The sequence below is a fragment of the Dromiciops gliroides genome, chromosome 1 (assembly GCF_019393635.1).
Source record: "Dromiciops gliroides isolate mDroGli1 chromosome 1, mDroGli1.pri, whole genome shotgun sequence".
Classification (NCBI taxonomy): domain Eukaryota; kingdom Metazoa; phylum Chordata; class Mammalia; order Microbiotheria; family Microbiotheriidae; genus Dromiciops; species Dromiciops gliroides.
Window position 1 is genome coordinate 223117723 of NC_057861.1, and position 24706 is coordinate 223142428.

Genomic DNA, 24706 nt, shown 5'->3' on the forward strand with positions numbered 1-24706 from the left:
CTTTAGTTTCGAACCTACAAGCATCAGAAAAACATGGTAACTCTTACTGCAAAGGTAAAAACCGATCTGAAACCAGAATGGAAAAAAATTAGTTTTAACAGAACCTAACAAGCTGAGGGTTCTTAACATCTTAAGTACCAAATTTTGAGAAATATACAAGTGGGAGAAAGAAACCATATGAAAGAAAATAGGCCCTAACAACCACTTTAGGTTATAAAGGTGATAGTAAAAACAATACTTATTGGGTTTTAAGTACAAATTTTAAAATGTACTTATTTTCAAACATTCAGCATTATGATATACATCACCCTTCTTCCTATACATTAGAAGTTTAATAATAAGTTTAAACAAAACTTATTACAAGAACAAATAACCTTTAATTTCCAATAACCCTAAGTGGTCACCTAGACATCTGAATCTTAGGGAAGAGACTCCTGAAAATGCAACGTGGGGTAGGGTGGGCAGGGTGAACAAGAGGGGTATCTGATAGGTCTGAGTTCACTGGTATAAAGAACTCCTGATGAGCAAATTCCCTATAAGAAGCTAGATCTGTAACTGGATATAAATATTACTTAAAGCTGAGACTTGCCCTGGGTCACTCAGTATCATTAAGACTTGAACACGTCTTTCTGGCTCCAAAGCTACATCGCTAATAAATTAAATGCTGTCATCACTTTGAGAAGTAAAACTATATCTATCACTTAAATATCTTAAACACCAAAAAGCTTACATAAAAAGAGTGCATTTGGATATTTGTTCTCCAAGTCTTATACAATCATATTGTTTCCTATGTTAATAATACAAGTGTTTCCTAACCAAAAATTGACCACATTTATCTCTATTTAGGTAAGGAAGCAGTTCTGATAAATGAAGGTCAATGAAGTTTTGCTGATGAAACATAACTATTACACTTAAAAGTGTCTTAAGAATTAAGGAAAAATAATTTCCTTTTTTTTTACCTGCAGATGGCACTAAATTCAAGCATTCTGAAGAGACTAAGCATTCCCAAAAGACAAGGCCACTGGATAGAAAAATATCCTCACAAGCAGACACACACACACACACACTCTCTCTCTCTCTCTCTGGAAGATTGAAAACACTCCCTAAACAATGAAACAATTGACTAGACCAAAAGCTATATTTTATAGGAATGCAGCTAACCAAACATTTTTGCAGTAGTGCATAATCAGGTTTTGATGCATTTTTTCTTTAAAAAAGGAAAATCAGACTCCACCACTATTTTTAATAGTTTATTTATTCACTCAGTTGTTTGATATCCCCCTGGAAGCTAGAAAATAAAGATTCATTACCTACTTATTTTGTTGTTTTCCATCTGGTAAGCATTTATCTTTACCTATAATTCTGACAATGGGCAAGTTTTTTGTTTTGTTTTGTTTTAAACTGCACACACCAAGATCATTTGCTAGGTGTGACAAGCTCTGGGCATACTATTAACTGAATGCATCTAAAGTGAGGAGGAGAGTACAATTTTGCAGTGTATCCCACAAGAATGATTTTGGTCTTGTCAAAATTTGTTTTTCTAAGTGGCACATTTTAAGAGATCACATTCTAAAAACATCCCCCTCACCAGATAATACCAGTTTTAATGACAAGGTAAATACTGATCTAAACTACTTCAGGGATTAAGAATATAATTTTCATTTGCCAGGATTTCTGAACCTTTTACACTACATTTTTTTTCTAAGTGCCATTTCAGCATCTTTAAAAAAACTTTAAAAACATACTACACATTCAGAATACAAATCATATGTTTCTTGTAAATACAAGAAAATGGGCATAGTTAGGGTACATTAATTATAGAAAGAATGAAAGAAAGTAGTGCATTTAGCATAACATGAACTTAAGGCCTTAAGTCACTTGGTTGTAAGTCTAACTATTAGCAATGATGTATTTCCCCATGCTTACATACACAAGTAAGCAGGCAAAGCAAAAAAAAATCTAAACATGTAAGGAACAAAGACAAACAATTTAATCCATATTCCATAATTCACTAAACAGTTGGACTTTTTCAAGGTAACTCCTGATAGCAAAATAAATGAGCATTACATTTTTTTATACAGCTATGAAGAGTTTACTAGAAACCAAGAGACAGTCCCCCGCTACATTATTAAAGCACCTTGTGGTATATAAACTGGGTTAAGATGCCTATGTGCACATTTATTTTGTTGATGCTTCCTAAACCACATAATAGTGCATGATCACCCATTGTGTAATTAATCTTATATATTAGCCATTTAAAAATAGATTCAATTTCATAAGTTTTGATACCATGTCAGGTGGTCATTCCTAAGATAAGCAATGAGGTCAAACCTATATCTCAGACTATTAAACAAAGATATTTGTAATACAAATCCACCATTAATATGAAACTACCGATATACCCATTAAAATAGAATCTCACACTAATTATTTTAATTCTTCTCTCCCATTATGATGAAACCACTGTTTACTAAAGTATTGGAAACAGCACTGGCCTGGGAATAAGAAGACCTAAGTCTCAGACACAGAATCCACCCCATTCAGGTGGATCTAACTTTTATGACCTCAGGGAGTTTAATTAGCCTCCTTTGGTCTTAGTTGTCCCATGTAAAATGAAGGGATTGTGTTGTCCTAATGATTTCTATGTTCTCTTCAAAAACGTATAATTCTGTTCCATAACCTCCAGAATTTCATTGCATTCTCTGTGACATTTAACTTTTGGGGGCGGGGGGGGCTTGTGAAGTATCAGGTATTAATATATAAATATCACCAATTTAAAGTTAAAAACACAGAACTTTAGGCCAAGGGATTATGCTTTCAAATTTATGTAATGAAAATGTAAACCTCTTAAGCATGCTTTTCCAGTTATCAGAATGGGAGGAAACTTGTACAAAGAGAGTAGAGCATACACCATGGAAGTATCTTGCGGTTGCATGCTAATGGTGAAAGTTAAGTATTACTTGTACATTTCATGGTTGTCTTTGCACACAGGCAAGAAGTTACCAGAGAGCAATAATAATAACATTGATACATGTGATCTGTCCATTAAAGAAAACTGGAAATCAAAGGAACCAAAATACTGTCTTCTCTAGAAAATTTCACACTCAACTTATAAAATGTGCATTTTGAACCAGGCCTAATATACTTCACTGCACCACATCAAGTCCCACAAGCCAGGAAGACTAATATGCTTCACTTTCACTTAGGCACATTAAAAAAAAAATCACATATTCATTTATTAAGATTCAGATGTACTACCTTACAATCAGTTCCAATTACTGTTTTCTTGCTCTATTATTACCTACAATTAATATGAATGAAATGAAGACAGAAGACTAGGTGCAGAAAAGTATCAGACCCCATAAATGCATTCTTAAATTGAGAATGGTTTGTTTACGTGGTTAACAAATTTGCGAAGAGTTGTTAATTCATTTTTCAGGAAGAATCTTTAAAACTTTCCATTGTGGAAATTTATTTTGCGTGTAAAATTGAGAGGGAAATACACCTAGCTTTAATATTTTAAAATAAGTTATAAAGTTGATAAAAAATGATTATCGTGGCTTTAAAGTACTTGACTATAATAAAGGAGAATTAGTCTCCTTCGGGAAGACACCAAAAGAAACTGATAGGACAGTGGCACATTCAATGCAATACAGACATTTAAACATAAGCATAATTTTACTATAATTAAAATGCTTTTCTCCCCATAGATTTTTGTGCTTCAAATGATCATGGTGAAGATAGACTATCATCGTCCATAACACTGAAAGCAGCAACAAAATTTATCATCACTTTCCTTTCCTTATAAGAACATGTTTCATTTTGTGTTTTTTTTTCTCTTCCAGATTTAATTACAAATATCAGAATAAGCCAAATAAATAAGCTTAAGTGCAGAGGTAATGCATTACTAGTCTCAAATTGTTATACACAAAATAATTCTTAGGTATCCCCTTCTAATGATACAAGAGACACAAACAGGCTACCCAGCAAGAATCTGTTAACAGTTTTATTTTTTTATGTTAAATACCATGGGACAGGATTGTAAGGATGAAAAACTCAGTCAACAACTGCCTCAACAAGGGATAAGAAAAATTCTGCCATGATATTAGCAAAGGTAAAGGAGAAAATTTACACTGTAAGAGGCACCATTTCCCCACAGAACACCTCTTGGCATATTCCTGAATGAGTGGGATTAGCAATCTAAATAAATCATATTTCAAGAGGTAACAGCAACAGATAAAATTTAAAGGGATTATTAAAATAACATTTACAAGACTCTGAACAATTCTTGAACTCTTATTAAAACCACAAAGAAAGAACAATTCTTTATTTATGAATTTCATAAAGGACTGAATGTGCAACTGACACCTGCTATTGATGATCTGATAATATACAATTTGTCCAGAAGCCGAACAGTTTGTTTTTATTGTGTTTTCTAACCGTGAGAGATCATTAAAGGCAAAGCCTATTATGACGCTGTACACAAAGAAAATGGTCACCGTGGGCCATACTACCAATGAAGTGGTAGGTAAACAAATCTTTTTCTGGTCAAGAAAAAAAAAAAGGAAACAGCACTCTGCATGCTTCACTCTACAAGATGAATTTCCCTAGAAAGAATCCAATGAAAATGGCTGCAATTACAACAAGAAGTGAAGGAAGAGGACTGGTGACATTCTCTCTGAAAGACATGGCTGAGCTTGATCCAGATTTATCTGCATGTGCTACCTTTCTGAGCCTTAAACCTTCATCCTGCAAAAAAAGAAAAACAAAAACAAAAAAACCCACAAAAACCATGTTAAAAAGATGTTCATTAATTTACTACCAGACAATTTTAAAACACTTTAAAGAAGTAATAAATGACACATAATTGGAAGAATGTGCAGTGCTTACTGATAGGGCATACCAAAATAATACTATCTAAATTAATTTACAGGTTTGCTACTATACCAAATCTAACTATTAAGGAAGTACTTTATTAAAAAAAGACAAAATAATAAGTGGATTTGGAGGAAGAAAAGCTCTAGTGAAATGCTAAAAGAAACAGAAATGAAGGAAGAATTGAACCTCAAATTATGCTATAAAGCAGTAATCATCAAAACTACTTGGTTAAAAAATATAAAAGAAGATCAGTGAAACAGACTACATAAAAACCAATCATAAACAAATGGACCAGATGACACAATGTTTGATAAACCTAGGAACAAATTATTTGGGAAAGAACTCCCTATCTGAAAAGAACTGCTATGAAAACTGAAAAGCAGTTTAGCAGGAATTAGGATTAAACCAACATCTTACCCCTCCATACTACAATGAATATGTGACCTGAATAGTTCCACAACAAAGAGAACAAGATAGGTACTTTGGCAGCAATGGCTAGAGGATGAACTAAACATGGAAGGAACTTAACTAAACATGGAAGAGAGGTGATGAGAAAAAATAAAAAGTGTTCATTTTAATCACACTAAAAATTTTTTTCAAGAAAAAACCAATGCAAAATAGGATAAAAAAGGAAAACTATTAATTTGGAAGGGGGATGGGATTTGCCGCAATTATCTCTGATGAATCTGATAAACAACCTCACATAGCCATTTCTCAATAGTTAAGTGATCAAAGACTATGAACAACAACAAAAAACTGCCAAAAATTGAAAAATGCCAAACTGTTAGGCAACCAAGATTGCTACAAACAACTTTAGGTTTCTTATTAGACCCAGAAAATCGGCAAAAATGACAGGAAGGGAATATCCACAGTTAAAGAAGGGTTGTAGAGGCAAACTAATTACACTTTTTTAGTTGTGAACTGTGAACTGACCCAACCACTCTGGAAAACAATCTAAAATTACGTTAAGAAATCGTTGATGTGGGGCAGCTAGGTGGCACAGTGGATAGAGCACTGGCTGTAACGATTGGAATGACGCCACCTGCTGGAGACTTACTTTAGGAAAGCTCCACCATGAGGAGAAGGCGTCTGAGGGCAAGACATGTGGCTTTTCTTTGGCATCAGGAAGTGGTTTGCTTGTGGGAGAAAGGAATGAGGGAGTGAGGCTGGCGCTCTCACTCTCTTCTGTGAGGACTCTGGTGGAGAGTGGAGCTAAAGATGCGCTCTCCCTTTGACAGATAGATGAATCTAGGCCTTTCTCTCTTCACCAAATTCTTATTCTCCTTAATAAATGCTTAAAAGTCTAACTCTTGCTAAAGCTTATAATTTATTGGTGACCACTCATTAGATATTTTAGACAGATTAGCTAGACTTTTAGCCCTTACACGGCCCTGGAGTCAGGAGGACCTGAGTTTAAATCCAGGCTCAGACACTTAACACTTACTAGCTGTGTGACCCTGGACAAGTCACTTAACCCCAATTGACGGAAGGAATGGATGGATGGAATGGATGGAATGGAAGGAATGGAAGGAATGGAAGGAAGGAAGGAAGGAAGGAAGGAAGGAAGGAAGGAAGGAAGGAAGGAAGGAAGGAAGGAAGGAAGGAAGGAAGGAAGGAAGGAAGGAAGGAAGGAAGGAAGAAAGAAAGAAAGAAAGAAAGAAAGAAAGAAAGAAAGAAAGAAAGAAAGAAAGAGAAAAAAAGAAAGAAAGAAAGAAGAGAGAGAGAGAGAGAGAGAGAGAGAGAGAGAGAGAGAGAGAGAGAGAGAGAAAGAAAGAGAAAGAGAGAAAGAGAGAGAGAAAGAAACAAAGAAAGAAATCGTTGATGAACTGGCAGAAATTTTTAAGCCTACCTCAGGAGGCTAATGAAAGACCAAACAGATTTTATGATAGACTTTGTGAGGCCGCTAGATAGTACACCAGATTGGATCCAGTAGATTTAAGAGATTCCTATATCGTTCTCAACACATTTGTTTATAATTCACTGCCAGAAATACGCAGATACTTTCTGACACAATGTCCAGACTGGAGAACTCTCACAGAGGCAGTTGAGAGCCAGGTCCAGATCACCCTAAACAGAGCATTCTGGCACCGGCGATTCCTAGTCAGCCATTAAGGAAAAGGTTAAGTAGGGGAGATTTATGATCTAATATCCAATTTTAATCTCACAATGCTTTGACCCAAACTGCTAGGAATTTATATTTAGGTCCATGTACTACAAAGATACAGAGAAAGGGTTCATTATGTACGATATTATAACTATTCCTTTATTAATAGCAAAAGAACCAGAAACAAAGAAGATTTCCATCACTTGGGGAATGGCTAAGCTTATTACAATATATAAATGATGTAAATATTATTCCTGTAAGAAATGAATAAGAAGAACACAAAGAAACAATGAAACTGAATGGTTTGGAATTATAATAATCAAGCCTAATCCCAAAGAAAAATGAAAAAAATATATTTCCTGCCACTGAAATATTTTTTTTTTGTGGGGCAATGGGGGTTAAGTGACTTGCCCAGGGCCACATAGCTAGTAAGTGTGAAGTGTCTGAGGCTGGATTTGAACTCAGGTACTCCTGAATCCAGGGCCAGCGCTTTAACCACTGCGCCATCTAGCTGCCCCCTTGAAATATTTTTTTAAAAGCACACAGAAGGGAACAGAAAACCCAGATAAGAAGGTGACACTTTTGGTTTCTTTTTTTTTTTTTTGGGGGGGGGGGGGAGGAGACATTATCTTATTTTTATTTTATTTTTGGTGAGGCAATTGGGGTTAAGTGACTTGCCCAGGGTCACACAACTAGTAAGTGTTAAGTGTCTGAGGCTGGACTTGAACTCAGGTCCTCCTGACTCCAGGGTCAGTGCTCTATTCACTGCGCCACCTAGCTGCCCCAAAGGTTCAATTTATTATATAATTTTATTCAGAAGCAAGCAGTATGGAAGACTCTTTTTAGGTTCTATTTTTGTATGTGGAAATATCCCTTTTTTGATGTTTAAGTTTAGAATTTTAAAATTAAATTTAAAAAATTATCTCCCTTATCTTCTTTGCAGGGGTATGGGATTCTGGGACTCCCACCCCCCTCCCCAAATTATCAGTTTAATTGTGGCTGAAAGACTTTTTTTTTCCCCTTCTTTTTACAATGCTCTATTATAAGATTGGCTCTCTGGAGGAGAATATACATGATGTCCCAAGAGTCTTAATAAAATTTTAAGTTTTAATAAATTCATATGAATGCTTACAAAAAGACTTGAAAAATGAGGGTAACGTAGAAAGGTTTATATTTTATCAATATAAATGGTTTTCAAAATTCATTATCAAAAATCCCTTTGACAAAACTTTTGTTTTTTGGGGTGCGGGGGGTGCACGCAGTGGGGCAATGAGGGTTAAGTGACTTGCCCAGGCTCACACAGCTAGTAAGTGTCAAGTGTCTGAGGCCAGATTTAAATTCAGGTCCTCCTAAATCAAGGGGTGGTGTTTTATCTACTGTGCCACCTAGCTGCCTCCTACAAACTTCTTGGGCCTCAATTAAAATGAAATTGAAATAAAATTTTAAATATCATGTCTCACATATAATCCAAAAATCCCATTAAATTAATACATTGCCCATTTTCTCCCAAAAAGATCTTTATAGTTATTTCCATGTCAATAGAAAGCTAATTTCAAAGTATGCAGAGTTATCTTCTTTAATTTGCACTACAGGCTGTATCAGAGATGAAAAGCTGTTATCTTTTGGGTTATATTATATCAAGACTCCTTTAACTCCCTTCAATCTTTACTGCAACAAAAATATTTAGCCATTCTAGAAAAAAAAATGCACCTAAACTCCTAAATTACTCATCATCTAAGTAAAGTACTTTGAACACTTATCTAAGACCTCCATAAACGGTAGCTATTATCAAAAAATAGAAAAATGATGCAATAATTAACATCTATGTAGCTCTTTATATGGTTGCAGAGTTTTACTCATTATCTAACTTGTTCTTCACAACAGCCCATGAGCAGGTATCATTATCCCTACGAATTGATTACACCCCCCCCTTATGTGTCATCAGCCCCAATTAGAACATGAGCAATCTGAGAGCAAAGATTGTCTAGATTTTCTATTTGTATCTGCAGTACTTATTAGCACAGTGTTTCACACAAAGTGTTTAACAAATGCTTTTCAGTTTCATTCCATTCCTCTCCTTTTTAGATAGAGGAATACCAGCTCACTGAGGTTGTGACACACCTCAAGTTCTGAATCTCAATTTGTGACACAAATTAGCATTCAATGAAGCAAGGTCAAAGGATATGAACAGGCAATTTTCAAACAAAGAAATCAAAACTATCTATAATCATAAGAAGAAATGCTCTAAGTCCTAGCTTCTTAACTGTGGGCTGTCATCCCACATGGAGTTGCGAAAAATTTGGCAACAGTAAAAAGTTATGTACACCTATTTCATATACCTATATAGCCAGGGTTGTGTAAAAATTTCCCAGGAGAAGAGCATTGTAAAAAGAAGGGGAAAAAAAAGTCTTTCAGCCACAATTAAACTGATAATTTGGGGAGGGGGGCAGGAGTCCCAGAATCCCATACCCCTGCAAAGAAGATAAGGGAGATAATTTTTTAAATTTAATTTTTAAATTCTAAACTTAAACATCAAAAAAGGGACATTTCCACATACAAAAATAGAACCTAAAAAAGAGTCTTCCATACTGCTTGCTTCTGCCCTGCTCCAAACACTTCTGAGTAGAGAAATGCAAATTAAAACAACTTTCAGGCACCTCCTCACACCTATCAAATTGGCTAATGTGACAGAAAAGGAAAATAATAAATGATGGAGAAGATGTGGGGAAATTGAGACACACCAATGCATTGTTTTTAGAGTTGTGAACTAATCCAAGTCATTCTGGAAAGCAATTTGAAACTATTATCAAAGGGCAACTTAATTGCATACCCTTCGATTCATGAATACTACTACTAGGCCTGTATCTCAGAGAGATCATAAAAAAGACAAAGAACCTACACGTACAAAAAAATTTATAGCAGCTCTTTTTGTGGTGACAAAGAACTGAAAATTGAGGGGATACCCATCAACTGGTGGATGGCTGAATAAGCTGTGTTATATGAATGTAATGGAATACTATTGTGCAAGAAATGACAACCTATTGTGGGATACAGAGTAAGCATTTTTGCCAAGTTCTCCCAATACAACCCTCTAAGCAACTTTTAAAAACTACATTAAGACAAATTTTGGGTGAGATAACCAACAAAAAGAAGAGTGAATCATTTTTCTGGCCCAGGAATATTGGTGTTGCGGGCTTACAGTAGTGTTAGCCTCAAGGACACTTAGCAACTGACATGAGGGCAAATGAAGCATCAGCCAAGGAGGACTTAAGATTGTGAACCTGAGTTACTAGGTGGCCAGTGATATCCTCAACAAAAACAGGGATGCTGTCTCAGAAGACATTTGGTCTATTTATAGATGAGGAAACTGAGAAATTAAGTGATTTGCCTAGGGTCAAATACCTGGTAAAGAACAGACCTAAGCCTCAAACCTAGTCCTGATTCCAGATCTAAAGTGCATTCTAATACAGTATTACTTCGTGTACTTAAACAGTTCTTATATTTCATTTACCTGTACATTGTTAATAAGAAACTATTTTGTTTATTAACTAATTGTATGTTAGCAGTTTGCAGATATATACTCATTTAACTTATTCATTCCAGTGAATATATTAATAGAAAAATGAGCCACTTGTCACAAGTTAGTAGAAACAATTTAATCCAAACACTTATACAGAACTTCAATATTTTACTTGCAAATTCTACATTTGTAAATTAACTTTTAATTTAATGCAAAGATAGATATCAACCTTTAAACTTAATTCAACCAATCCCTGAAATGAAAAATTCCTCTTATATCCAATGCACCATGGAACAATGACCAAGACAATAGAACAAAATGCTGACAATGACCTACCTCTACAAATGGCCATTAGAAGTGGCTTTCAGAGTATCAAAACCCAAGCTTAATAGTAGCCTGTTATTATGACTGCTGAAGCACACTTTTAGAACAAATTAACAAAAAATACAGTGCAAAAGAATTAATTTAATCTCAAATAAATAAAGTGTCAGGACTATAGGTTCATAGTTAATTTTAGATTCTCAGTGAATGGTCCATAAAAATTCGAGATCCTCCAGGACAGGATGTGAAACCTTGATCCAATAACAATCTCCTTAATACAAACATGTATGAAATTTTAAACCGCTGTGACAACTGTCAAGGCATACCATGGAAATGAAAACAAATCTTGAGATAATTATATCCTTCATGGAATCATTAGAATTACAAGAACTCTTTTTTTTTTTGCAGGGCAATGGGGGTTAAGTGACTTGCCCAAGGTCACACAGCTAGTAAGTGTCAAGTGTCTGAGGCCGGATTTGAACTCAGGAACTCCTGAATCCAGCGCCGGTGCTTTATCCACTGCGCCACCTAGCTGCCCCAGAATTACAAGAACTCTTAAGAAAAAACACTCAAAATGTCAAAACTCTTTTAGATTTAAAAAATTATGTTAAATAGAACTGAGCAAACATATTAGAAACCTCAAAAAAAAAAGATTACAATAAATAGGTCTGTAAGTTACAAATAATATCTAAAATAAAATGAAAATGTTTAGTAGTTCTTTAAATAAAAAGCACTTAATTTTATGACCACTTTAAGCTCTTTCATAAATACATTTTAAAATATAAAACTTACTCTCAGGTGTCGATTTTCTTCTGATAATTTCATCATTTCTCCCTGAAGTCTTTTACACTCTTCCACTAGTTTTCTTGTTTCGGTATCATTGAGTGAAACACTATGTGGTTTTGGCATAGGTCCATCTTGTTTAGATGCATTCAGTGGAAGAGCTTTGCTAGGCTCCATATCAATCTGCAAATATTACAAATATATTTTAAAGCTTTAAAATAAATTAAGCTTCTTTATAGGCCACAAATTTTAATGTTTTGCTTTTTCAGCAAATACCAGACTGAAATATTTCAAATTACTTCTGAATCATTAGTAATACATACAGACACCCCCAAATAATTTTTTTTTATTTATTTAAGGTCACTGCCAAAGGAAATAAAAGTTCTAAGTAAAAAATTGGACCTCAAATAATAAGCCTATTAATAACTGAACCGGGAGGGAAATGGGGTAGCAGGGAGCAGAGAGGGTCAGTTTCTTAATTTTCCCAATTCTGGAACTCAAAATGAAGCTCTGGAAGGTAGAGATTCCTTATCCTTAAGGTCTCCGTATAATTGCCCACGATTACCCTGTAATTAAGAGAATTTTATGAAGGTAAAAAAGAAAAGTTATGTTAATTAGGGCAAGATGTAAATAAAAAAGGGAATTTAGAAGAGTATGAAAATAACTATCAACATAAAAGCCAAAAATCAGGCTGAAAAATGAAAATTAAAGAGATCCTAGAATTGAGAATTTAAATGACCCTTAGAAATTATCTAGTCTAAGTCTCTCATTTTACAAATCAGTAAACTAAGGCTAAAGTCACAAAGGTTTTGTTTGCTGTTGTTTTTTTAAAGAGAATTAGAACTACCTTCCAACTCCAAATCCATTGGTCTTATGAGGTTATATATTCTTCCAACACTCATTAATAACATTTGCAGTACTGACATTAGAGTACCCTTGCATAAGGCAATGCTATACTGATAAGAGATACTGAACTATGATGAAAGTTAGACATGGGTTCTAGTTCTAGCTTTGACCAACATGAAACTATCTATGCTAATCACTTCACCTTTCTAGGCCTAAATTCCCTCATCTATAAAATGTAACGATTGGGCATGAATTCAGGTGTGTGTGTGTGTGTGTGTGTGTGTGTATGTATGCATAAAAATATATATTAAATGACTGTGATTCAGGATCTTTGGTTTTTAACCTATCAGACTCTCTGATACCAATGATGTGGTGAATACTACCAGCTAGAAGTACAAGTAGATCTCTAAGATCCTAGCTTGTGACCTTAGTTCTTCACTTACTTCATCCTAAGATATCAAAGGGCCTAGTATCTTTGTCTGTAGTACAGTCTAAATTATCCAGATTCTCCACACTAACTTGACAGTAACAGTCATTACTATTAACTAAAAGTCTTGCTTTTTCACAATTTAAGAGTTTTTAAAAGGAATTAAGCCTATGCTAATATATATTCTTAAAATAAGAATTTTATTCTAAAACTATGTTACACTGGGGTAAATAAATTACAAAATACCAACATGTTACAGGTGCAAAGGCATTGACTCTGGATTCAGTGAACCTGGGTTTATTTCTGACAATTACTACCTGTGTGACATTAGAAAACCCACAACCTTCTTGACTCTCAGTTTCCTCAAAATAAAGAGACTTGCACTATAAAATGAAGGATTCAGACTAGATAGTCTCAGGGGTCTCCTCCAGCTCAAAATTTAAAAATCATACCAATCATAAAAAAATGTTAAGTTAGATCAAATGAGATTATACAATACCATATATCAGTTCAGTTGTAAAAATTGTATTCTGTAAGAGCACAGTAAAAAAAGCTTAATTGCTGACAAACATCATGAAGAGATTCTCTATAATTTTGCATTCTTTAAAAACCAGAATGATAGGGGGCAGCTAGGTGGTGCAGTGGATAAAGCACCAACCCTGGATTCAGAAGGACCTGAGTTCAAATCCAGCCTCAGACACTTGACACTAGCTGTGTGACCCTGGGCAAGTCACTTAATCCTCATTGCCCAGCAAAACAAAACAAAAGCAAAAACATGATAAAAAATTCTAACAGTAGAGAAAAAATTTAAGTCTTAGAAATATGTACAGCAAAATACCATTTTACAAAACCATAACCAAGATAACGCTATTAAAAAGTTCTTTCCATACAAATTGAAAATGGCAAATACACCAGTTAAAAAGAAACTTGGGCCTGCTTGAATTTCTCAAATAGAACAAATTAAGACGAGATGAAAGAAAGGGAAAAACACATTTTAACAAGCTCCTAACCACTTGTGACATTTAGGCGGCCACAGAGATTAGCAGAAAGGTAATGAAAAGGAAAACTTAGTACATTTTTTTATCCATTATATAAGAAACAGGAGTGAATTAGTGACAGTGGTACTTAGAAACTTGAACAGTACACAAGACATTTTTTCATTATTTTAAATACCTACTCTGTGCAGAGTACTGTTTTAAGCAATAAGGGAATAATGCCTTTTAATTAAATGGTATTAGCCTTTATGCTGAAGGAACTTAGAATCTATTAGTAAGGTTACAGCATGTACAAAATACATTTTAGTTGATTTTTAAATCTGAGACATAAAACTCAGTTAAGTGTTTCTACACTTCCTTTTAAAATCTTTTTTAAAGTCCGTATCTCCATTCAAATCATATTCTATAAGAAACAGTTCAAATAGTATTTTGTAAAAAAAGAAATTATTCTGTAAGAATCTCATATAGAATGTTAACCATATCTTAATTTAATTTTGAGCATGTGCTATTTTGTGAAGTTTAACATCTGACTTGGGATATATGCCTTAATACAGGGGATGATGACACAAGTGGGCAGAGTAGGAAAAGGGAGAAGATAAACTGAAATAGATAAACTGGTAAGTAAACTCATGCTGAAAAGGTTAACAAAGAATCATATGTTCCATTACTGATAGAGAAAAGGAACAAAAATAAAATCTGCAGCAGGATTTTTGAGAGAAAGTTTATAAACTTGGCAGAATAGTATATAGTATAAAACACTGTGGTGGGTAAAGAGCACTGAACTTGGTTGTTGAAAAACCTGGGTTCAAATTCAGGCTCTGCTACTTAACTAAAGATATGATTTGAGGAAAGCTACTTTTCTGGGCCTCGCTATCCTATTTCATAAAATAGGGGAATTCAGCTAGATGATGCACATTTAAAGTCCCTTCTGGTTCTAACTCATGTCTTTCCTCTTTTTGACTGCTGAGCCAAATATAACCAGGTACTCTAACATACAAATAAATCTTGAAAGGTTCAACTGAACGCCTTTAAAGTGAAATGTAAAATTACTGGATGAGTTGTATAAGTGAGCCCTATTACCACATGATAAACAAGTCATCCTATACCAGATGTTAAGAAATAACTAACCTTTAATTGTGTTAAATGATATAACTATTAACCTTTGCTGAGTATGTTTAAAATCTAAAACCCTTTATTAAAGTAAAATCTCCACATCATTTACACAGCAACATCTTAAATACTTGAAAGAAAGCTTTAAGACAGAGAAAATGTCTCCTCTGTATCAAGTAGCTAAACAAAGTCCATTCAAGGAAGGCCTCTTGGTTCCTGAAGGGCTATTCTGCTCTATGATGTGAGATGTTTTAGATTGCCAGTTTTTAAATTCTAAAGGTGTTTGTCTATGCTGTAATGACTACTAATTTACCCAGATATGGAACTCAAAATATTCTGGGAAGAACCAGAGCCAGGGGTACAATCCAGAAGAAGAAATAAAAATTTGATTTTAGAATATCATACCAATTTTATAAAAATATAAAATTTTGCTTTTTCTGTGAATTTAACAATATTCTCATTCATATACCTGCAAAAACTACTTATTTTGCACTAGAAGAAAAATTATCATAAGGAAAACACTAAATCATAAAGCTTTATGTTAATGAGTTACAACTTTTAGATATTATCTTTTTTTTATAAGGTGAACTTTTCTATGACTGTACAGTTTGATTAGCTTCCACTATAGATGAAACTGAGTGTGTAGCTGTACCTGTTTCATTTTAAAGTATACTCTGAAAATTTATCTTCCAATTACCTACAATAACTTAAGTAACACCAGTAGAATCCTATAGCTGTTAGCTCCCTGTAACAAACCTTAGGCTTTTGCTGTTTGAACATACTGTGTGATGCCCTGGGGTCAGTCTTCAGGCTATAATTGGCAGGTGTTGCAACTGAGGTGATGCTGCTGACTGGAGTAGTGAAACCGGTCCCTGGTGTAGATATACCCTGAGGTGGCATGGGAAACACACTCTCAGACTGGCATCAAAGGCATCAGATTTTTCTTGCATGATATAAGGGAGTGACTAAACCACAGAGAAAGTATTAGTCTTTAGAACATTAATATCACTACTTTTTAAAAAAACATGATTTATGGATAAGCAATAATACAAAGATATCTATTAAAAGTTATGACTTAGAAGACATGGATATACATTCTTAAGTTTTCTCCATCTTCCCCTTAAATTTATATTCCCACTGCATGACCCTTGTTTATCATATTTATATGCATGTTTCTGCTCCTATTGCTTTAACGAACCACCCCCACTGATTGGCCTTTTACACCCGTTTTTAACTTCATTCATGAATTAACTTTTAGCCTACAATTCAATGTGTAATAGAAAATAACGACTTAGTATTTTCTTACTCCTGATTATAATTTACCAGCAATCCACTATAAATAATGAACAAAATTTTTCCCTACAGGATTCAAATTTTTATATAACCTACAAGGTCCTTTCATACTACTTTCTCTGCTGACCTCTTTCCCACACCTGTCCTGGAAAAACTCCATCAAAAGAAAAATTCACGAAAAATTATTTTATCATCAATATCTTATGAAAATGACAAAGTCAGAATCTTACCATACTGAGATTGGAAGCCACCTAGAAACATCTGCTCAGTCTACCATTAAGCATTTCTGTAGTAACTTTTAAATTAAGAAAAATATAATTTGATGTAATACTATCTCAAAATAATATGGTTCTTTCCAAAGATTAACCTAATAATGTCATTGAGGGGTCGTTCTCTTTTGGCTTTGTCTCAGCGGAAAATGTCTGTTCACAGATATTCAAACAATAACTTTACTTCAACCGTGACTACAAAATTACTTATTTTTATTTAAGTCCAGTGTTTTTGTATTATTTTTTAAAAACTATTTTCAAAGACAACCCAATTTCATACAGAGCAAAGTGTTTGAATAGAGGTACCACAGGCAGAAAGACTAAAGCTAAAAAAAATTAAAAATCAGATTTAAGAGGCTGACAATGAGATTAGCTTGGACATATGTAGAAATCCCAGTAGGATGTCCAGCTGGAGCAACAAAGTTGTAAAGGGAATAATTGAAAAAAAGGGAATAAATTAGATTAAAGGAGATTAACAGAGAAATAGTCTGGCAATAGGAAATCAAGGTACATATCAACCCTTCCGATTAACCCTTGAGTTGATGGGAGTACAATGAATGTCATCCAGTGATACGGATTACATGGGATGTGACATCTCAGGGGAAACTTATCTCAGTTAAAGTAAGAAAGAAAAAATATTTGGGAAAAAAAGGTAAAGGATAGATGGGAATTTATAGTAGTTTTAAAGGACTCAGTGTCCAGGGAAGCTAGAAAGAATGGAATGTGCCAAGAGGGGAAATAGGACTTACTGAAACAGAGATAAGGATACAGAAAGAAGTTGTAGGGGCATGTAGCTTGCCTCCACTGCAGAAAAAACGTGCATGGCTAGACTTGAGAAACCCAATGAATGGGGAACTAAAACATGACAAGTAGACTAATATGGCATGTTGGCAACAGGCATTCTTCAGATCAACAATGTATTTTATTAAGTACCTATTATGTACCACTCATTGTGCTAGGTACTGGAAATACAAGTATAAAGAATGAAAACAATCCCTACTTGCAGTAAATTTATATTCTAATGGAAGAAACAAGTATGTATACGTGTATAAATACACATATATTCATACAACATAAAGTTAATGAAAATATGCTAAATATGGGCAGCTTAGAAGGGAGGGCACTAGTGGAGTTGAGGGGATAAAGAAAGGCTTCATGCAAAAGATTGTGCTGCATCTTAAAGGAAGCGATTCTATGAGACAGAGAGAGAAAAGAGATACACTCCAGGCGGTCAGGACAACCAATACAAAGGCACAGACATCAGAGGTAAAGTGTCATGTATGAAAGAGAGAAGATCAGTTTGGCTATATTATTGGGGGGGGGGGGGGAGGGAGAACGGGCACGGGACCACAGAATATTGGTGAGGCACACCAGCAGCACAGGAGACCTAGATAGAGAAATATACAATGAGGCTAGAAAGAGAGGAAGTTGTAAGTCTTTAAAAGTTAAATAGCTTTGTTAATATTGTATCCTAGAGCACAGTGGAAATCACTGGAGTTTTTTAAATAAGGGAGTCACATGATCAGCTTGACACTTAAGGAACTTTGGCAGTAATGTATAGGATGGACTGGCGACGAAGCAGTGAGCCAAATTAAGGGGCTGTTATTGCATAATCAAGGAAAAGGGGGTCCTCACCAAGGGTGGTAGTAATTATGTGAGTGAAGAGAGGGGGTAGGATGGGAAAGGTGACATACATAAAGGCAGAAATGTGGCAAGATCTGATAACTGATTGTGACATGAAAAAGAATTGCTTAAGATCTGGAATTTATGCTACTGGCCACCAAACCAGTAACTTCCTTTAAAATTATTATTGTTTTCTACATCATCATAATTTGCAAATATATACTCAGAGACATATCCTTTGTAACAATGGGGCGGGGCAGGGGGGGGGGGGGCACAGCACTTAGAGAAGAATTCAACAAAACTAATCGACACATCAGCTGAATCTGACAACCTGAGCAATGTTCCACATCCAGTCTCCAGTCTCTCACTTCTGCAAAGAAGGGAAGAAGGTTCATTTTCTCATCTCTTTTTCGGGAGCAAGAAAACCAAACCAAGAACTTGTATCTAGCCCTGAAAATCATACAGATTCAGCCACAGCATCTCTGAAGATGGCTCCACTTTTCTTACCTAACAAGACATGACACTTCTTTAACAATTTCCTTCTTCATATATTTTCAATAAGCTTAGAGCAGCTACCTTAAGGTGATGTCACTGCCTCTGTTCTTAAAAGAGAATTAGCCTTGCCTACAGGACTTTACAGATACTTATTCAAGAGAATAAAACTAGAAATAACATGGAGAATCTAAAGGCAAGGAGGTTTCAGCTCAATATAGGAAGAAATGTCTAATAATCTAATCTATATAGCTAAGGAAAAGGTTACCTACCTTAGCACTGCTGAAAGACTTCAACATCTTTATAAGCTCTACAAGTCTAAATCAATCAAGGTTACTAATTGTCCAGCTATTTCTTTTTTACAGGCTTTAATTTGAAGATTAAATGTTAACTTTAAGGCTGCATATTAATGCCTAAAACCAGATAATAATTTTAACAACTATCCTAAAATGACTGAAATTTCTAAAATAGTCAACTGTTTTATTAAACTGCTCATCTACATAAAGTTTTCTCTCTTTTTAGGGCACTAACACATCATTATTTTGGGGAAGTGGAGATAAGCTTACACAAACACATATACACTAAAATACTTCATTTCATTCTTTTCTGGCTAACCAATAATATATATGACAACCTTAAAAGAGTTCAGAAACATTCCTTCTCTTTTATGTGGCCCTTTCAGGGAATGCGTGATCCTGTAATACACCTAAAGAAATCCTTCAAAGTGCTTTCTTTAGCAGAATATGCCTACAAATGACTGAAAATAAGGTGTGTGTTTTTTTTCCTTCTGAATGTATATAATATAAAAAATTTATCAAAATATCTATAAAATATAAGTTATATACATTATGCAAGGATGAATAAAAACACATTCACATTCTTTTTCTCTCATACTGAACACCACAAGACAAACACATTACAAGCAACTTGAAAAGAATAAAGAACTTTATCCTCTTGCTTGGAATATTTAGAACATGGTTATGCTACTAATTATGTTATTCACTTACCAATTTATCATTTTCATTGGGCATTTCAAATACACATCTTAATTTGGAATCCATCAGTTCATCAGGTTTTGCTTCTTTCCACTAAAAAGAAATTATCAAACATCAAAAATTTAAATAACAATTCTCTCTCAATTCATATAAAATACACACCAAAATTTTACTATGTAAAATAAAATTAATATTTTCTTTCATCTAAAATTACATGTTTTAAAGCTTCAAGGAAGTCAACGTTTGAATTGTTATGATCAAGCTTAAACAGAGAATGTATGCTAAATTATCCCACAATTCTAGGATTGAATTTAAACAAGCAGACAGAAAGTCCTATATGCCTATTTCTATAATGCCAACTTTGCCTTTATTCCAGTGCTTCTTACTCTCTAGCGATAAAACAAGACTAAAGATTGAATGATCCTACAAGTCAGGATTAGAAATGACAAAAGACAAAGAAAAAGAATGCAGTCTTTTGGGCTATGAGCTGATATCTACTAAATCTGAGAGGCTATTGGGTCAACTATAGTCTATTCTCCCTAAAAAATTTTTAAGTGTCTTAAAGTCTTGGGTCATTTCTAAAAGCAGAAAGGAGCCCAAGACAATAGAACTGATCCTTATTATAATGGTGCTTCCCTACTCTTGACTAAATATCCTAAGAAGAATGAATACAATGGGGGTCATTTTGTTCAGGTGAGAATACTTCATAATTATACTGTCTAATAAATAAAAATTTTAAAACTTTCTAATATATTAAAATTTTCAAATAGATTAGAAAGGAATGTTGATGAGTATTTCCTCCCTTTCTAGCCAAAGAGGGGAAGATATGCTTTAAATAAAAACTAAAATTTACAGAAACAAATATATTAAAAGATTGTGGGAGTGGGATGACTTGAACCACACAAAGATAGATTCTGCATAGTAAGATTTTATGATAAGAATCCTTGAAATTATTCAATCGATAACAAGTGGAACTATTGAATTAAGTAATACACTTTTTGTTTATATAAATAATAATAAGTCTTCCAAGTACTTTTCAACAATATAATAGTCAAGTTAACCATTTTAAATTAAATACAAATTATAATCAAGTAGGGAAAAAAGAAAATTGTGGAATATATAATTTGTCTTGAAAAAATTCTAGTAATACAAAATTCTTATTAACAAGAATGCCCAGGGGCAGCTAGGTGGCGCAGTGGATAGGGCACCTGCCCTGGAGTCAGGAGTACCTGAGTTAAAAAAATCCGGCCTCAGACACTTAACACTTGCTGGCTGTGTGACCTTGGGCAAGTCACTTAACCCCAATTGCCACACAAAAAAAAAAAAAAAAAAAAAAAAAAAAGTCCAGATAACATGGTGTGGAGGTTAAAATAGCTTTCAAATCTGATAGAGGTTTACTCATCAAACATCACATTTTATTTAAAAACTTTTAAATTCAGTAGTTTATTTTCAGATCCTAGTAAGTATACTGTTGTCATGGATGCAACCACATGAAAATGTTACAAAAACGCAGTCACCATCATCTCCCAACATAATCTATGACAGACTAAGTACTCTTTCAAGATTATTAAAATAATCTAGGGCAGCTAGATGGCACAGTGGTAAAGTGCTGGCCCTGGATTCAGGAGTACCTGAGTTCAAATCCAGCCTCAGATACTTGGCACTAGCTATGCGACCCTGAGAAAGTAACTTAACCCCCATTGCCCCACCAAAAAAAAAATAATAATAATCTAATGACCACTTAAATCTACAGATTGACCTCAATCTTGAATTTCTAGTGGTTCTAAAACATTCCTCAAAGTTGCTGTCCTTAATAAAACTGTAACCTAAAGCAAATCAAAACCTAGCAAAGAGGTAAGGAAAAAAAGTTGCAACTTTGAGATTCTTCCAATATTTTGGTGAAAAGGACTTTGAATATTTGCTGATCAATCTACTGGTTATTTAAGGAGCCAGGATCAATAATTAACATACTGCTGTTACTTCTTGATTAAGCTAGTAGTATCTGGCAGACATCAGGTACTGGACAGCCTGGTTAGCAGCATCGATTTATAATCCAGTACTTAGAATGACAAAAGTTAACCGTTTGTCTGATGGTTTTTTTGACTGTGGCTTGAGAACTTAAATAGCAGATGCCACTGGACACTTCCCAGAGGCATTTCAAACTCAGCAAGTATAAAACAAAATTTTCCCCCTAAACTCAGCCCTCCTGAGTTCTTTATTTCTATTGAAGGTGACACCATTCTTCCAGTAACTTTGGTTCACAAAATAAAACTAAGTCTCAATTCACTCATTCACCCACATCCCACTCAAGATCTTATCAGGTCCTATCAACTCCATCTCCTCAACATCTCTAATCCGTCCTATTCTCAACTCCCAAAACTTTCCTTTATAGAGGGCAGAAACTGGACTTCTGGCTTACTCCATTCTCCATCTTCAGTGCAGCTCTGCCTAGTCTCAACTCGAGGAAACAAGGTGCCATTTCCAGGATAAGCTAATGACTTCTAACTTATACTAGCTCTTTCAGCCTCTTCTCTCTAATTGGAAGGCTAAGGCAGAGTACTAAATTCCTCAAAGCATTCCTCTATATATAGAGAGAGGGCAGAAATTAAGACTGCCACCTCACTCTACTCTCCATCTACTTCAGCAAGATCAAAGTGTCCCTATTCCCCCCTCCCCTTTCCAGCTTCCTTTTGTGTTGTGTGTCTTTTCCTATTATACTATAAAAGCTCTTTGAAGGCAGAGACTACCTTTCTTTTTTCTTATTTGTATCCCCAGCACTTAGCACATTATCTGGCATGTGGTAGGCACTTAATTAATGTTTACTAAACAATTACCCTAGCCCAGGCTCTCATCTACTCTCTGACAGACCTTAGCAATAGACTCCTAATTTGTCTCCTCAAATTCCTACTGCCGTGCACTATACACACTTCCTCCTTAATCTATCCTAACAAACTGAAATCCACAAAGTATCAGTTTCACCACATCATTTACTCACTCAAGAAGATATTGCCAGTCAGTATCTTTTAATTTTCAGTAGCTTTGTCTTTTTATAGTACTGATTAAATAATATGGACAAGGTAAATAATGCTACTCTTCCATAAAAACTATCCATGCCCCTTTCAAGATAACTACAATAAAGTACCAAGTCATAAGAGTATAGAAATATAAGTTTTACTGATGTTTATCATAGTGTATAATTGGAGGTTTCTCCTCTAGTTTCTCCCCCTCCCCCAATAGATATGGTTAACCTACTTAGATAACCAGTGACATTTTCTGAGTAAAAGTATAGGGATAATTGATTTGGAAAAAGGTTATTGTTTATACAGTCTCATTAAAAATCTATTTTTTGAAAAAGGACTGCCCCAGAAAATCTAGAACATATAACTGCCTTACTTTTTGCTCTACCAGTTTATACAGAGCATACCTAATTCTCTTTTGCTACTTAGGAACATAGAAGTACAAACCAGTCTCTTCAAACTCCTTTTTCTTACATTATGATCCACAACCCTCTCCTCAGTGTTTCCTTATGCTGATGATGCCTCAACATTGCTTCCTCTCTCTATCACAACCTTACTCCATCCCTAACTACTTATCCAATTTTCCTCACCCATTTTATTCATCTCAAGTTTTCAAAGCTCCTGAGTTATAAGGACTCAGCTTTTAGAATCACTTGGTTCATTCTCCAAACAATACTCTAAAATTTGGGGTCTCTGGCAATAAATTAACCAATCATAGAATCACTGAAACTCTGTGTCCTCTGTGATATCAACTGGTATTTTCTGAAAAGGAGGAAAAACTAGATAGGTCCTAACACAAATTCCTTTAAAAAAAAAACATAGAAAATGGGGCACATACCTTCTATTAATATATGTCCTGAGGATTCTTTTATTAAAAAAATACAATCTTGAGATTTAGGAGATCTACATTCTAGTCATAATAACTAGCTCAGTGCCTCAAGGCAATCTTTCTGGTTTCCCAATCTATATAAAAGGTCCCCTTGAAGTTTTAAAATTATTAAGCTCTTATTATAAAAATAATTTAGCCAATCATTATATCATGAACTTGAAGATAACATCCTTTGTAATTCCAGAAATACTTTGGACCTAATACGTAAAAGTCTTCAATGAGCAGCTGTAAAAAAATATATAGTTGATCACCATCCTTATCCAAGACTCATGACAAAGAACTTCCATCCCCTAGACCAATCTGATGATCTCTACCGCTCTATCTAGCAATGTGACCTAGGGCTGGCAGGGACTTTTAGCTATGTCAAACTCGTTGGAATAGTCTCCCCAAATTTCCAAATATGCAAAGAGAAGGGTACAAAGTAATCCAAAAGAAATGTCTGAGAGTACTCTGCACTTAAAATGCTTATTCTCTTTTCCTCCCCTACTCCCTCCCAGGGCCAATATAATATCACATAATAGAAAAGGGCACTTGACTAGGTAAGAGTGAAAATACCTAAATTCTAGTGTCTGCTCTGTTATTTACTAGCTTATAAATTAGAGTAAGTTACTTAACTTCCCTGTACCTCATTTTACTCATCTGATGTCTGACTTTAAAATGCCAAAATGTCACAGCTGGTGCTCAAGACAAAAAAAAAAAAAAGATTCTGACAAATAATTTTACCCAAAAGCTATCTACAATCAGACCATAAACTATAACCTGACTTTAACGAATAGAAGGTAATGATTCCATGTTCCAGTAGAAAAATCCTGACATATAAAAATTCCACTTTGTGACTGTGCTTTGGATTGGGGGGGGGGGGGGAGAGGAGGCAATTGGGGTTAAGTGACTTGCCCAGGGTCACACAGCTAGTAAGTATCAAGTGTCTGAGGTCGGGTTTGAACTCAGGTCCTTCTGAATCCAGGACCAGTGAGTACTTTATCCTTTACCACTGTACCACTTAGCTGCCCCTGGATTTTTTTTTTTAAAGATTCATTCATTATGTTCCGAGTTAAAAATAAATTTTTGTATTACCTATTTGTATTTCTTTGACTAAAAGATCCCTTTTTTCCTTTACTGAGGAAGATGGGAGTTACTTTCACTA

The 24706-nt window shown here is 34.7% G+C and overlaps 1 protein-coding gene across 2 annotated transcripts in view; it reads right to left on the reverse strand.

The window, feature by feature from the left end:
* Positions 1-1237: 1237 nt before the first annotated feature.
* Positions 1238-24706, reverse strand: part of VAPA (VAMP associated protein A) — a 71628-nt gene continuing 48159 nt past the window's right edge. For both annotated transcript variants that reach the window (XM_044004317.1, XM_044004327.1), the window contains exons 4-6: positions 19669-19749; positions 11616-11789; positions 1238-4749 (exon numbers count right to left, since the gene is read on the reverse strand). In XM_044004317.1, the coding sequence (XP_043860252.1) occupies positions 4591-4749; positions 11616-11789; positions 19669-19749 (414 nt within the window). In that variant the 3' untranslated portion in view covers positions 1238-4590. The remainder of the gene's footprint in view (positions 4750-11615; positions 11790-19668; positions 19750-24706) is intronic.